Below are 13200 nucleotides of genomic sequence, written 5' to 3' on the forward strand. Positions count from 1 at the left end.
CTGTTCTCAGTAAATAAGATAAACTGGAAGTTAGAGGTTTTGAAGGAAAAAAATTCCCTTGATGACAGTGGGATTCGTGTAGTAGTACAAAGGGAACTGCTGAGATGGGGGAAGTATAACATAGGTGAAGTCACCTGGACGGAAAACTGGGTGTGGGGGATGAGAGAGAGACGGGGCAGTGGGGAGGGAGGAACTGAAGATGATGCTGTGATGTGGAGCCTGTGCTTTCCGGCACGTGGTAATACAAATGAGGGAAAGATCCATCAGAAGTGAGCAGTTTTGTGGAGCAGTTATGTGTTCCTTTTGAACACTCTTTGTGGAACTGTGGGGACATTTGGGTAGTGGTGCAAGTTGAAATGTTGTGTGGTTGTTTCATTGCAGTGAGATTTTGTGAAGTGTTTATGTTGTTTGCTGAAAAATCCTGTGCTTATTGAAAAATGTTCGTGGTGGTCTGGGGCCAGTGACAGCAAGTCACACGTTTGGTGGGATCCTCTTTCAGCTGGCTGTAGAACAAAGACATTACCAATACCTTACATGGTGGGAGTGGTTTTCTTTTTTCATATTTTTAAAAGTAAAAAAGTTCCATTTTGACTAGAAATATATATGGTTTCAAACATCAAAAAGTACAAAATGCTATTCTCAAGAAAATCTCCTACCAAGAGAAAGTGACATTGATTCAGTTCTTCATGCTCACCCTTGTAAATACAGCTGAATACTCTGGAAAGAATGTACCAGATAATCAGAAAAGGAATGTGAAAGATAGAAGGGAGAGGGCAGGCTGGGTAGGGCTCACGGTTTGAGGAAGACCCTCCCATGTGTCCTGGTCTGGGTACTGGAGAGTATCTTCAACCTGGAATCATCAACAAGCATAGATTTTTTTAAAAAGGGGAAAATAAAGAAGAAAAGACAAAAAGAAAGAATGAAAGACCTGCTCTCTTTTGCCAAAAGACCCAGAAAGGAAAAGCCTATTTCCCTACCCATTTCCAGGAAGAGGGATGGGCTCGGTCCTCTTGCAGGTACAGTGTCAGCAGAGGTCATCAGGGCCTCCCTTCACACCTGGCCGCACTGAAGGCCTAGTCCACCCACATGCAGGGAAAACCCCCCCCCACCCCGTCCCTACCGGGAAATAGCACCCCCAGACCTAATTAGTTTATCAAGGTCACAGGATACCCCATGAACATGTCAGAAACTACTGCATTTCCATATAGTAACAAGGAAACTATTTTATTCAAAATCCTGTAATAAAATTCCTAAATAGCAAAGAGCCAGAAGCCAATCAAAATGTCCTACAGTAGACAAAGGGCTAAACTGTGGTACAGCCATACCATGGACTTATCATGTACAACATGGACGCAGCTCAGAAGCACTGTGCAGAGTGAAAGAAGCCAGGTACGAAAAGTAGTGCATTGTATGATTCCACTTATGTAATATTCTTGAAATAGTATTTTAGAGATGGCCAGCAGATGAGTAGTTGCCAGAGATTAAGGGATTGGAAAGGGAAAGCGGGGTGGGGTGGCTATTAAAAAAATAAAAAGGGTAACATGAGGGAGCTCTTGGTGGTGGAACAATTAATCCGTTTTGATTCTTAGTAGTGGTTACATAAAGCTGCATATGTGATAAAGTTGCACAGAACTGTTTACATGCACACACACACAAACAAATGAATGCATGTAGAGCTGGACAGATCTGAGAAGCTCTGTGGATTGCACCAGTATCAGCTTTCCAGTTTTGAGAGTGTCCTGTTGTTACGCAGGATGTCTTTGGGGGAAACCCGGTGAACAGTGCATAGAACCTCCCTGTACATTTCTTTGTAACTTCCTGTGAATCAGTACTTCAAAGTAAAAAGGTTTAATATATAGCCTCTCTAGTTTTGTCCCATCCCAGAATTAAATCACCATTGTTTTGTTTCATCATGATCCTTCCAAAGACTTTTTTAAAATGCATGCACAAGTATATTTGCAATAGAAGTGTCTTGTCTCATGTTATACCTACAGTTATGTGCTTTGCTTTGCTTTTGCTTAGAAGAAGTTGTTCCCTATCAATCAGATTCAGATTCTGAACCAGTTTCAGATTCAGAGGTTACGTTGATATTTCTGCCATATGCTTTAACTAGTTTTCAGTTAATAGACTTCTAGGTAGTTTCATTACTTTGCCTTTGGAAATAATGCTCTGGGGGAAAAGCTTGCAAATTTGCTATTTGGCAGGTATGTGAATATATCTCTAAGATAAATGTTCAGGAACTGTACTTCTGAATTAGAATTTATGTGCACTTGGAATTTTCAGAGGCTCTGCTAGATTGCCCTGCATATGAGTTGTATGCTTCACATACTTGCTAGCCATGTATATCTTCATATTCTCTCTAGCAGCTACATTCAAATTTTAGGACTTTTAACAAATATTAGATTGGAAATTACATCTCATTTCTCTTAAAGATTGGATATCTTTTAATATTTTCAAATACAAATACAAAGTGATTTGTATTCTTTTTCTGTAAATTGTGTTCATATTCTTTTGGCCATTTTCCTAGCAGGTTGTTGGCCTTTATAGCAGTTACTGATCTGTAGGAGTAAACATAATAAGCTCTGTGTATTTGATGCGAAGTTCAATGCTTTTTTCCTGTTTATCATTTGCCTTTTGACTCTTCTTGTTGTTTGGGGCACATTGAGCCTTTTTATTTTTCTATACTCCAACTTATCTTTTGTGGCATCTAGAGATTGTGCTTGGAGAAGGCAATGGCACCCCATTCCAGTACTCTTGCCTGGAAAATCCCATGGACAGAGGAACCTGGTAGGCTGCAGACCATGGGGTCGCTAAGAGTTGGACACGACTGAGCAACTTCACTTTGACTTTTCACTTTCATGCACTGGAGATGGAAATGGCAACCCACTCCAGTGTTCTTGCCTAGAGAATCCCAGGGATGGGGGAGTTCGGTGGGCTGCCGTCTATGGGGTCGCACAGAGTCGGACACGACTAAAGCGACTTAGCAGCAGCAGCAGCAGAGATTGTGCTGGTTGGAATGGTCTCCCCACACCCAAGTTACAAGTTTCATGGTATTTAAATGCTTTCTGGTGTAAGTTATTGAAATCTGGAGTCACTTCCCCACAGTGGTGCTGCCGAGCATAGCCTTAGGCCATAGACTTTATTTCTGGCCCTGGATCTGATTGCACGGGTCTCCTCAGCCTTGTTGGAAATCTGGGTCACCGCTAGAACCAGATCAGGTTCATCTCACATCCTCCATAAAGTGGTGCTTTGCAGGGAAAGGAAGTAAAGGGAGAACACTGGATGATCATCTGGCTCTTATCCCATCTCTCAGCACCCTTTATTCCGAGATAAACTCCAGTAGAAGTGGTTTTTGTCCCCTGTTGCTCTGGGAGTTAGTGGTAGGGTGACAGAACGCCTTTGCCAGTCTCCAGGGAAGGGAAACCAAACTTCAAGGGCCATTTCCTTCCATTGATCATTTGTGCAAATCCTAGTTAGGTTGCTTCTCCACAGGGACAGGCTGGAATCTAAAACTGCCCTTAGTCACAGTGAGGGAAACTGGGGAGTCTTGTCCGCTTGCAGCAGCACAGTTCTGGGGATTTTCTCAGGATGGAGTGCTAGTTAGTGGTGCGTCACTGCAAAGACTTGCCTCTTCGCAATAAGTGTTAAAAACATTTGTTTAGCATAACTTTCCCCCCTTTAGGAATAGCCAAGCCAGAAGAAGGACAACCTACCGGAAGCGTGTCTGGAAATGACATCACCGCCCCTCCAAACAAGGAGCTCCCACCAAGCCCAGAGAAGAAAACAAAGGTAAGTGCAAGAAGGGTGGGCTGTCTTCTACTGCTGTAATTTTTTAAAACTACCTTCTGCTATTATTGTTTGGATTATGTAAGTGAAATTACTTTTTTCTGAGCTAATAATGTGTTCTCCTTCTTCAAGTTCAAACATACTTAGAAAATATTTTATATTCCCATTTTATCATGGTGGCCTAACTCGAACCCTTAAATCTCTGCTTTTGATCCTATTATCGTGAATATTTGTTTTGTAGATATTTCTGCTTCCTTTAACACCACCAATAAAGGGAATTACAGAATTATTCAGAAATCCATTCTGAAGTCTTTCTTCATGAAAAAGGAGCACAGATTTTTAAGGTGGAATATAGCTCTAGACGCTTACTCTAAAGTATAAATGCTCATTTTAGTGTGGTTGATATTACGTCACAGAGTTACAGATAGTAAATAGCTTAATCACCTGCTGGTGACTTTGTTCACAGAATTATTGCAGCCTTCAAAAGTTAGTTAATTGTTTAAAGTTATTACTGAGTTGAAATCTTGAGATGTCCAACTGCTGGAATTTGTGACACTGTCATTAAGAAATAATTTCCAGTTTTCTTTATGCTCATCCTGCCATCTTTCCACTATTTACTGAGCTCAGAAGAAAGGAATGCTAATTTTCAGTTGCATCTTTCCTCATTGTTTATAGCTTTACTTTGAATTGTGCAATTTATACTTTTTTTTAAATTTGTTTTTATTCTTGTCTGTGTGTTTGATGTTGCCCTTTAAAAAAAACAAAAATCAACTTAAAGCCTTTGGCCACCACTCAACCTGCAAAGACTTCAACATCGAAAGCCAAAACACAGCCCACTTCTCTCCCTAAGCAGACAGCTCCCACCACCTTTGGTGGGTCGAATAAAAAACCCATGAGCCTTGCTTCAGGCTCAGTACCAGCTGCCCCACCCAAACGCCCTGCTGCTGCCACTGCCAGGCCTTCCACCTTACCTTCAAAAGACACGAAGCCCAAGGTAAGTAGTCACCCGAGCACTGTTCCAGGGAAAAGTTCTCCCCTCCCAGCATCAGATAGTTAGGCGCTGTTGCTTCCAGACATGGAAATAGGCTGGGAGGCTAGGGAAAGGAAAGGGAAATGGGAAAGGTTAATTCAAATCACTTTGGGCACCCATGATGCAGCCAGGACATTTGAAGGCCTTTTCTACATCTTTTTCTAACCTTTTTTGGCCACTGCACATCCTGTGGGATCTTAGTTCCCTGACCAGAGGTCAAACTCGCTTGTCTTGTATTGGAAGTGCAGGGTCTTAACCATTGGACCACCAGGGAAGTCCCCGCCATCTTTTTCGCTTTGTGCCTTTCTCTGCCCTGGTTGGAGGCAATATTGCCTCTGCTTCCACTCCTCCTTTCTCCCAGCTCCTCCGTACTCTTCATCTATTTCAATACTTGTTAACCAGTTTCCCCTACTCCTCATGCCAATCACATACTCACTTTTGGTATAATTCTGACATCAGATTCTCAAATCAGATTCAGTTCTTTGTCTTTCTTCTTAATCATCCTGCAGAAGTGAATTTCTTCTATTAGCTGATTATGATTAGCTCTTCTAGCTTATCTCAGCAGATTCTAGCATCATTTGATAACTTACTTGCACCTGGCATTAGGCTTCTTCTTCCTGGGCTTCTTCTGAAGTTTTTCAGTTTTCCAGGTCACCCACACATTACTGCTTAGAAACTGGGTAGTTCAGAACAACCTTAACTTCAGAGGTTTGGTATGGGAAGAGAGGGTGGGTGGACTCTGTGGTGCCTTTTCTTAACATCTTGTTTTCTTTGAGAATGGCCTTAGGTCAGCCTGATGTTACTCTTCAAATTCATGATGGGGAGTAGCTTACCATGTTAAAATGATTGTGTTTTTAATTTAATCTAGTACATAAAACTGGTGGAACCTAAGAATCGAAGGCTAGGTTGAAACTGCGGCCAAGAAACTGAGAAATCCTAGTATAGACTAGGAATGAGAAAATCTCGGAACACTTTCTGATCCTTATTTACCAAGTTGAATGCTTTTCCTGATCTTTAGAAACCAATTTATTTGAATGAGCGGGCAGAGGGAGAGTGGCTGGAGCTGTGGCAGCAGCTTCACCCTGACACTTTCTTAGCAGCAAATCCTGAGGGAGACAGAGGCCGTGGGAAGGAACGGGTGAAATCCATCTGGTGAAATTCACTCTATAACAATAACAAAAATGGAGCATACGGTACAGATTTCTTTATAGACATTACCTACTTTAAATCTCTCAGAAACCCGTGATACGGATATTAGCATTCTCATTTCAAAACTTAGTTAAGGGCAGGTAAGCAGAGGAACCTGTATTTGAACTTGGGTCTAACTCCAGGGCTTGTGCTCAGGGCCTCTATCAACACTCCTCTTTACCTTTTAGATAAGATATAGATGTTTAGATATTTTGAGAGATGGATAAAAACTAAAGCCTAATGAAGTCTAGTTTTTTCCTTATTTTGGTAGAAAGATTTACAGAAACAAAGGGGATAAAACTATTCAGATCTGTCAGTCTGGCAGAGGAGAAAATGAAAGTTGGGAAATCAGGAGAGTAACTCTGAGAGCAGGCCAGTTCTGCAGCTCGCTGAGGCCAAAAGCAACCTGAAGAATGTCATGTCTTTCAGAGATTCCGATCCCTTGTAACCTTTTTCTAAATTATTTTATCGTTGTTACTGTTACTAGCAAAATATAAGACCCCACTCAGTTATTCTGACTGACTGTATTGAAAATTGAAAAGAGCTGCCAGAAAGCTCCTGGTTTAGTCCTTAACATTTTAGAGCAAATAGAGCAGGAGTGCCCCTCCGCAGAACCCATGACTTTTTCTAGACAGAGCTGGTAGTTGAACCATTTCCCTGATTCCAACCTTAGGTTCTTTACATGATGCTTGGGCCCTTCATTTGTAGCAATGCTCAGTAGGGTTAGATTTTCTCTAAATCAATGCCAACCCTTAATTTCTGAGAACCTCCTTAGCTGATTTTTCATTTAAGCAATGTCCTTGTCTCCGCCCACATCCTGCCCTCTGTATGGCCATTTCTCTTGGAGTATAAGAGACAGGCCCACTGTGTCTTTGGCTTGGCTTACTCTCTTGAGTAACGTGGTAGGTCTGTCCATCTTGTGTTCCTGTAGACGCCAGCCTGTATTGATTCCTTCCCTTTCTTGGTAGTGATAGTGTGCCCAGCCTCCATGGAAGAGGAGCTGGAGTGACCCACATGCCTGTGTCTGTGCCTGAGGGGCTTTTCGCTTTGGCATTCAGTCAGAGCTCTGGCATGAGCCTCCTCTTGCCCTCTGCTTGTCAGGCCCACACCCTCCACCTGCCCCTTCCCACTTGTCCCTGTGCTCTTACAGAATTCTCATCCTCCAGTCCCTAATGGAGCTGATCCTTGGTGATCCTCTGTTCTGCCCTCCTTTGTCCAGATGAGGGAATCAAGCCCAGAAAGGCTCAGTGATTTGCCCAAGAGCACACGTGAGTCGGGGGCTGCCTGGGGCTGGAGCTTAGGCTTCTGACCTGATTGATTTGGCCAATGCAGTCTCCATCTGCTGCCCCATCCTGTTCAGAATTCACTGGGTGCATCTTAGCCCACAGAATAGCTGGATTGGACTAAACATTTGTAATTTTTTATAATTTCGTTTACCTTCTGGTATTTAAGTATTGCTACATTAAATGCATCAGTATTTAATGCAGTGGATCCTGAAGCAGACATAGTTTGTAGTGTGGTGTATTTCTAGGGCTGTCCATCCTCACTGGTTCAGGTTGCTGAGGCGGTTTGACTCCCTGTTTCCTGATTCCAATCACAAGGCACCCTACATGGCCATTTCCCATGCTGTCTAGAGGACTTTGATCTTAGAGCCACATATTTCCTATTAGTAGCTGCCAAGCCCACTCTTCTCTTGTTTTCTGATATCTGCTTATATGGAACCATCCTTTGGCATGACTTCCTGGGGCTGTTCCTGACCTACCGCTCTTATTGCCACTTTCCCATTTTTGACAGCCTGTTGCAGAGGCAAAGATTCCTGAGAAGCGGGTCTCTCCATCCAAGCCGGCTTCTGCCCCAGCTGTCAAACCTGGCTCCAAGAGCACCCAGGCTGCTCCCAAAGCCCCAGCAACTGCGGCTCTTGCTTCACCTGGGTCAACCAGTAGGAACCTGTCCACACCCTTGCCCAAGAGGCCCACTGGTGAGTACTGAATGTCCCTCCCATGGGAACCAGTGGCTTTACCCCAGACAGCTCCAGACAGCTGTGTAGATAGATAGAAGGACTTGGGAACCAGTCTTACACGGGCCCATTGAAAAGTGGAGCCTCGATCTCCATGTGAAGTTAGCAGCTATGTGTATCCAGAAGAATCCTGAGTGAAGGGAACTCTCATGAATTGCCAGGTAGAATTTACTGTTCCTTTCTTCATAATTCCACAGTACCCAGCACTTTGTGTTCATGGTCTTTTGTAATAAGAAATAGGCCATTTAAAGAAAGGCCACGTGGAAGCATTGTCAAGACCATAGAAATGACTAAGTGCCTGGCCTTGGACGCTCCATCTGGGCGAGTCTCTACTTGACTGTCTCATTTACCAGTCTGTTCCCAAAACCTAACACAGCCCCTGACTCAAATGATTCAGTCATTGTTGAACGAATGCATAATCTCAGTTTAGGATGAACTGTTCCATGGGTCATCTTGTTTAAACATGATATTAAAAAGTATATATTTGTGCAGCAATCAAGACTGAGGGGAAACCTGCAGAGATCAAGAAGATGGCTACAAAGTCTGCACCAGGTAAGATCTGTTCCCCACGTTGTGGAATCCAGATTTAAACCCCACGTTTTCCTTGGCTTTAAGGCTCCCTTTTGCCTTCTCCCCTGAACACGTATTATCTCTTGTTCCTCCCTGAGCAGCTGACTTGAGTCGCCCAAAGAGCACCACCACAAGTTCTGTGAAGAAGAGCACCGCTGTCCCTGGGACAGCACCCCCAGCAGGGGCTCCCAGCAGAGCCAAGCCCACAGCCACGCCTCCCCGGCCCTCCGGGACTCCTCCCGCGGACAAGAAGCCCACAGCAGCCAAGCCCAGCTCCTCTGCCCCGAGGCTGGGCCGCGTGGCTCCCAATGCTTCTGCCCCTGATCTGAAAAATGTCCGCTCCAAGGTCGGCTCCACCGAAAACATCAAGCACCAGCCTGGAGGAGGCCGGGTGAGTCCAGGGAGCTTGGGTCCCTGGCATGCTGGCCCCTGCTTCATCCTCTGCCACATCTAAGCACTGTTCCCAGGCATGTTCTTGCCTCAGCCCAAGGGGCCCCACCATGCAGGGGACAGTCAGGACAGTCGGTTCAGGGTCAGGGAGTTTCAGCCTGGGCTCCTTCTCCCAGCAAGGGGATGCGAGTGGGCTTAGCTCAGGCTTTCTCTTCTCTCCTAGTCTGCATATTGGGGTTTGGGCTTACATTTTTGTTTGGAGGCAAAGGGTTCTGCTTTATTTACGAAAAAGAGAATGCCTCTGAGCCTTGCATAGGTGAGAGACATTGGGCAGGAACCTGGTCCATTCTGTTCCTTCTCCTCGCGCAGGCTAGGCAGAAGATGGGCTGCCTCTTTGTTCCCTGAGCTGTGTCTTGGCTGAAGAGTCTGTCTAGACGAGGACTAGTGTCCTCTTGTGGCCAGGGTGACTTTCTTCTATCCCTGGCTTTCCTAAACAAAAGGACTGTGGGAGAGTGTCATGGTGAACCATGCTCTTCACTTGAAGGACTTTCTGAGTGCGTCCACCCCAGAATTATTTACCTGTTAGCAACCATGGGGCTTCTGTGTGTGAAAAGGTGGTGGCAAGAGTCCAGGCTCAGTTTCTGGAGCAGTAACCTCCTCATTGCCTGCATCATTCTCTAGTGCTTAAACCGCTCGCTGCCACTGCCTCCCCCTACTCAAGAGTAGGACATTTAAATTGCTTCAGTCCAGAGCTGCTGAAAAAATTGAAGAGGGTCCAAAATGAGACAGAATCCTTGTTCTGTTGGAGGACGTTTATGGAAAATGGGATGAGGGCCTAAGGGTTGCTTGTGCCAAGAGTGTAGCTCTGGCATACGCAGCCAGGTGTTGCGCTGTGTGTTGATGGCCTTTCCCCACTTCTGTGCTCTTCTTACGCGTACATGGCGCAAAACTTGCTACAGGTCTTGGTGGGGAGTTGAATAACTCAGTCTGGTGATGAAAGTATTTTCTGTTCCAACATACCTGAGGGTGTGACGCTTCCCGTCATCAACACCAGCTTCCTGTGACCACGGCAGCTTGCTTGGAGCGCATCAGAACATGGGGCCCAGGGGAGGGGTGGACTGTGATTTGAAACCCGCGGTACATACTCATATTTATCCCTTCTTCCTGCCTCTTCTCCACGAATGGTGTCTTGATCTCTTCCTTGTATCTCAAGACTGTTTTGCAACCCCTCTCCTTCCAGCTTGGTCTGCCCTGGCAAATGGTCGTTTTCTTTCTAGGAGCAAGGGTGACCTGCTTCTGCATGGTGGCCTGGCCTGGATTCAAGTCCCCTTCAGCCTTCTTCCCTTCATAGCATTTGGGCTGTTATCCTCTTGGTTTGAAATTTGCCCTCCCTTTATCTCCATCCAGGCCAAAGTAGAGAAAAAAACAGAGGCAGCTGCTCCAGCTCGAAAGCCTGAACCTAACGCAGTCACTAAAGCAGCCGGCCCAATTGGCAATGCACAGAAACCGCCTACGGGGAAAGTGAGTTTTATTTAGACTTTTACCTCTTGAAGGTAAAAGACGGTCAACTGTTTCTTCCAGCCTGAGTCACTTTCCCTTCTTTTGCACCTTTTTCCTATCCCTAACTAGTTTCTACTCCTCCCCGTGTTCCCTCCTCTGTGTTTGATGACTCAGGCATCAGAAAATTTTCTCTAATAACCTTGAAAGTTAACAGAGCTGGGAGCCCATTAGCCCTTTAGGGGATATTTATTCAGGCGGATAAAATGGATGCAAAGACTTTCAGTCACGTCCTTCACACTGACCTTGATCTGAAACCTACCTGTTACACCCATAGCATCCACCATCTTCCTCAGTAAGACACGGCACTGGCAACCGTCCAGCACCAGGAACCCGGAGCCCCATGCTTCAATTTCAGCTGAAGGCCCCTCTCCACACCGCTGGGTGTGAAATTAGCTTCCCTGGTTCCCCCAGGACCTCTGAACTGAAAGTTAGCATGCTCATTCCCATTTCCCAGTAGAAAACACACTTGGCATAGGGATTGCAGCATTACGTGGACAGCAGAGGTGAGTAGAGGTGCTAGGTTCTTTGCCCTTGCCTCCACACCCTGGAGCCAGGACCCTCCTCTTGCCCTGGGAACCTTCTGCCCTTCTCTGTGGCAGATGGGTGTTCGGGGGCTGCCAGCGAAGCCTGAGTTCCAGCCCTGAGGGACCAGGATGGGAGGGTTCAGGCCAAGGACTCTGTGTGGTTGGCAGGCGCGGAATGCTATGCCACGGTTCCCGGGGCCTCCCAGAGGTCCTGAACAGGCCTCTGGTTCAGACCCGGTTCATTAGGAAAGTGGTTTTATCACTGATGTTGTTAAGAAGGCAAGAAACAGTTGGAGTATCTCAGGGTAGATTTCTCTACTCTGTGGAGAACTCTTCAGTTTAGGGGCTGCGTCACTTGGGATGGGCTCTAAGGAAGGAAAGGAAGGAAGCTGGCAATATTTCTTCTTGAGAAGCCTCAAAAAGAATTCTTTGTCCCACTTGGAGCCTGGGCCTTCATGTTGCTCTGTTCAAGTGGAGCGTTCGTGTACAGCAGTGGGCTTGCCCACCAGTTGTGCCTCACTGCAGCCCTGCCCAGAACCTGGTCCCTTTGCACATGAAACTCACAGGACACAGAAGGTTGGGCATCTGGAGGACCGTGGGAGAGGTTTTACCCTGACATCAAAAAAGACCAGAGCTTAACTGCAACTGCAGCATCCTTTCTTTAGCCCTGAGAGAAACGGGCTCACTGTGGTTGTGTAGCAGTGGCTGTGGTGGTGCCCCCTGGTGCCCAGGGCTCTGCATCGCAGGTCCTGCAGCCTCTGCTGTCCTTCCTGGCAGCATCAGATCTGAGCTGTGAGCCAGCTGCCCCAGGCTTCTCCGTGCAGCCTTTGCTTTCCCAGAGCAGGTCTTTCTGCAGCGATTCCAGACCCTAGATTTCAGGGAAGTGCCGTCCTTGGGTGAGGATGGGTCCAGATGAGCAGGACTCTTGCGGAGAGGAGCCTTGGGGGGAGAACAGATGCAGGTGGGCTGTGGTGGATGGGGATTGAGGCCACTGCTGTCTGGACCCTGTGGACAGCAGCTGGCCCGGGGAGTGGTGAGGATGTCCGTGTAGCACTCTGGCGACATCTGCTGTCTTTGTGTTGTTTGTTCGTGTTTTCACTCTTTCCTGCTCCTTCCCGCCCCTTGCCCTGCGCTTTTCCACAGCTGTTCCGCTGGAGGTAGGGCTTTAACAGCACCATCTGCCGCTCGTCATGGTCACGTGTGGACTCACTGCCTGCCCCACGTCGGTTCTAACCAGCCCTCTCCCTTTGTGTTTTTTTTTTTTTTTTTTTCTGTTCTCTAACACTCCAGGTCCAGATAGTCTCCAAAAAAGTGAGCTACAGCCATATTCAGTCCAAGTGTGGTTCCAAGGACAATATTAAGCATGTCCCTGGAGGTGGTAATGTAAGTATGCGCTCGGGGCCACTGGTGTCTGAGGCCAAGCCCCCCATGGGGCGCACTGGGGAGAGGGCCACCCCCTCACTGGTGGGTGAATGGATTTGGGGAGACCCTGATGCTCACATGAGTTCAGACTGGGTGTCCCTGGTGAGCCCCTGAGTGACAGCTCAGTGACACCCACTTGGCATCTTTTCGCCCCTGTGGGTGGGAGGCCTTGCTGTCAGAGACCTGGTCTGAGGGATGCGGTCAGCAGCTGGCCCGCCGTCTGTCTCAGGTCCGCCCCGGGGATGTGTTGGTTCCGACCTGGAGACAGACGTCAGGACTCCTCCAGAGCCCGTCCTGGAGCCCTTGCTGGTCTAGAGCAGGCAGTTCGTGGCCAGGCCCTCCCCGTCTCCTGGGCCTTCCCTTCATTTTCATGGCTCTGCTGTCTTTTTCCCGCTTCCTCTTTCTCCTCCTCTCTCTGCCGCCTCCTCCCTCTCTTCTTTCTGCTCTCCTTCCCTCACTGCTGCCCTTTTCTACCCCTTTCTCCTCCAGTTCCCTTTTATTTTCCTCTCCCTCCCTGTCCCATTCAGATATCCTGTCTGTCACGGTGCTGCTCTGTGCCACCCTTAGGGTCTGTGTTGGGGACACACGTATCTAGAGCTCGGAGGGCGCTCCTGGGAGGGACTGCGCTGGCCACCATTGCCGTCCAGCACGTGGAGAAGGCCCTGTGCGTTTTCCACGCCCCTGTGGCAGACCGCAGCGGGCGGGCTCTGCCC

General features: G+C 47.1%; 1 protein-coding gene across 9 annotated transcripts in view; it reads left to right on the plus strand.

Annotated features, from left to right (window-relative positions):
* Positions 1 to 13200, plus strand: part of MAP4 (microtubule associated protein 4) — a 100418-nt gene that overhangs the window by 78445 nt on the left and 8773 nt on the right. For 3 of the 9 annotated variants that reach the window (XM_018066775.1, XM_018066774.1, XM_018066780.1), the window contains 7 exons: positions 3683 to 3789; positions 4565 to 4780; positions 7799 to 7982; positions 8514 to 8573; positions 8693 to 8982; positions 10389 to 10502; positions 12356 to 12448. In XM_018066775.1, coding sequence (XP_017922264.1) covers positions 3683 to 3789; positions 4565 to 4780; positions 7799 to 7982; positions 8514 to 8573; positions 8693 to 8982; positions 10389 to 10502; positions 12356 to 12448 — 1064 coding nt within the window. The remainder of the gene's footprint in view (positions 1 to 3682; positions 3790 to 4564; positions 4781 to 7798; positions 7983 to 8513; positions 8574 to 8692; positions 8983 to 10388; positions 10503 to 12355; positions 12449 to 13200) is intronic. The other 6 variants (XM_018066778.1, XM_018066777.1, XM_018066776.1 and 3 more) reach the window with 4 other exon arrangements.

This window comes from Capra hircus, chromosome 22, assembly GCF_001704415.2.
Source record: "Capra hircus breed San Clemente chromosome 22, ASM170441v1, whole genome shotgun sequence".
Classification (NCBI taxonomy): domain Eukaryota; kingdom Metazoa; phylum Chordata; class Mammalia; order Artiodactyla; family Bovidae; genus Capra; species Capra hircus.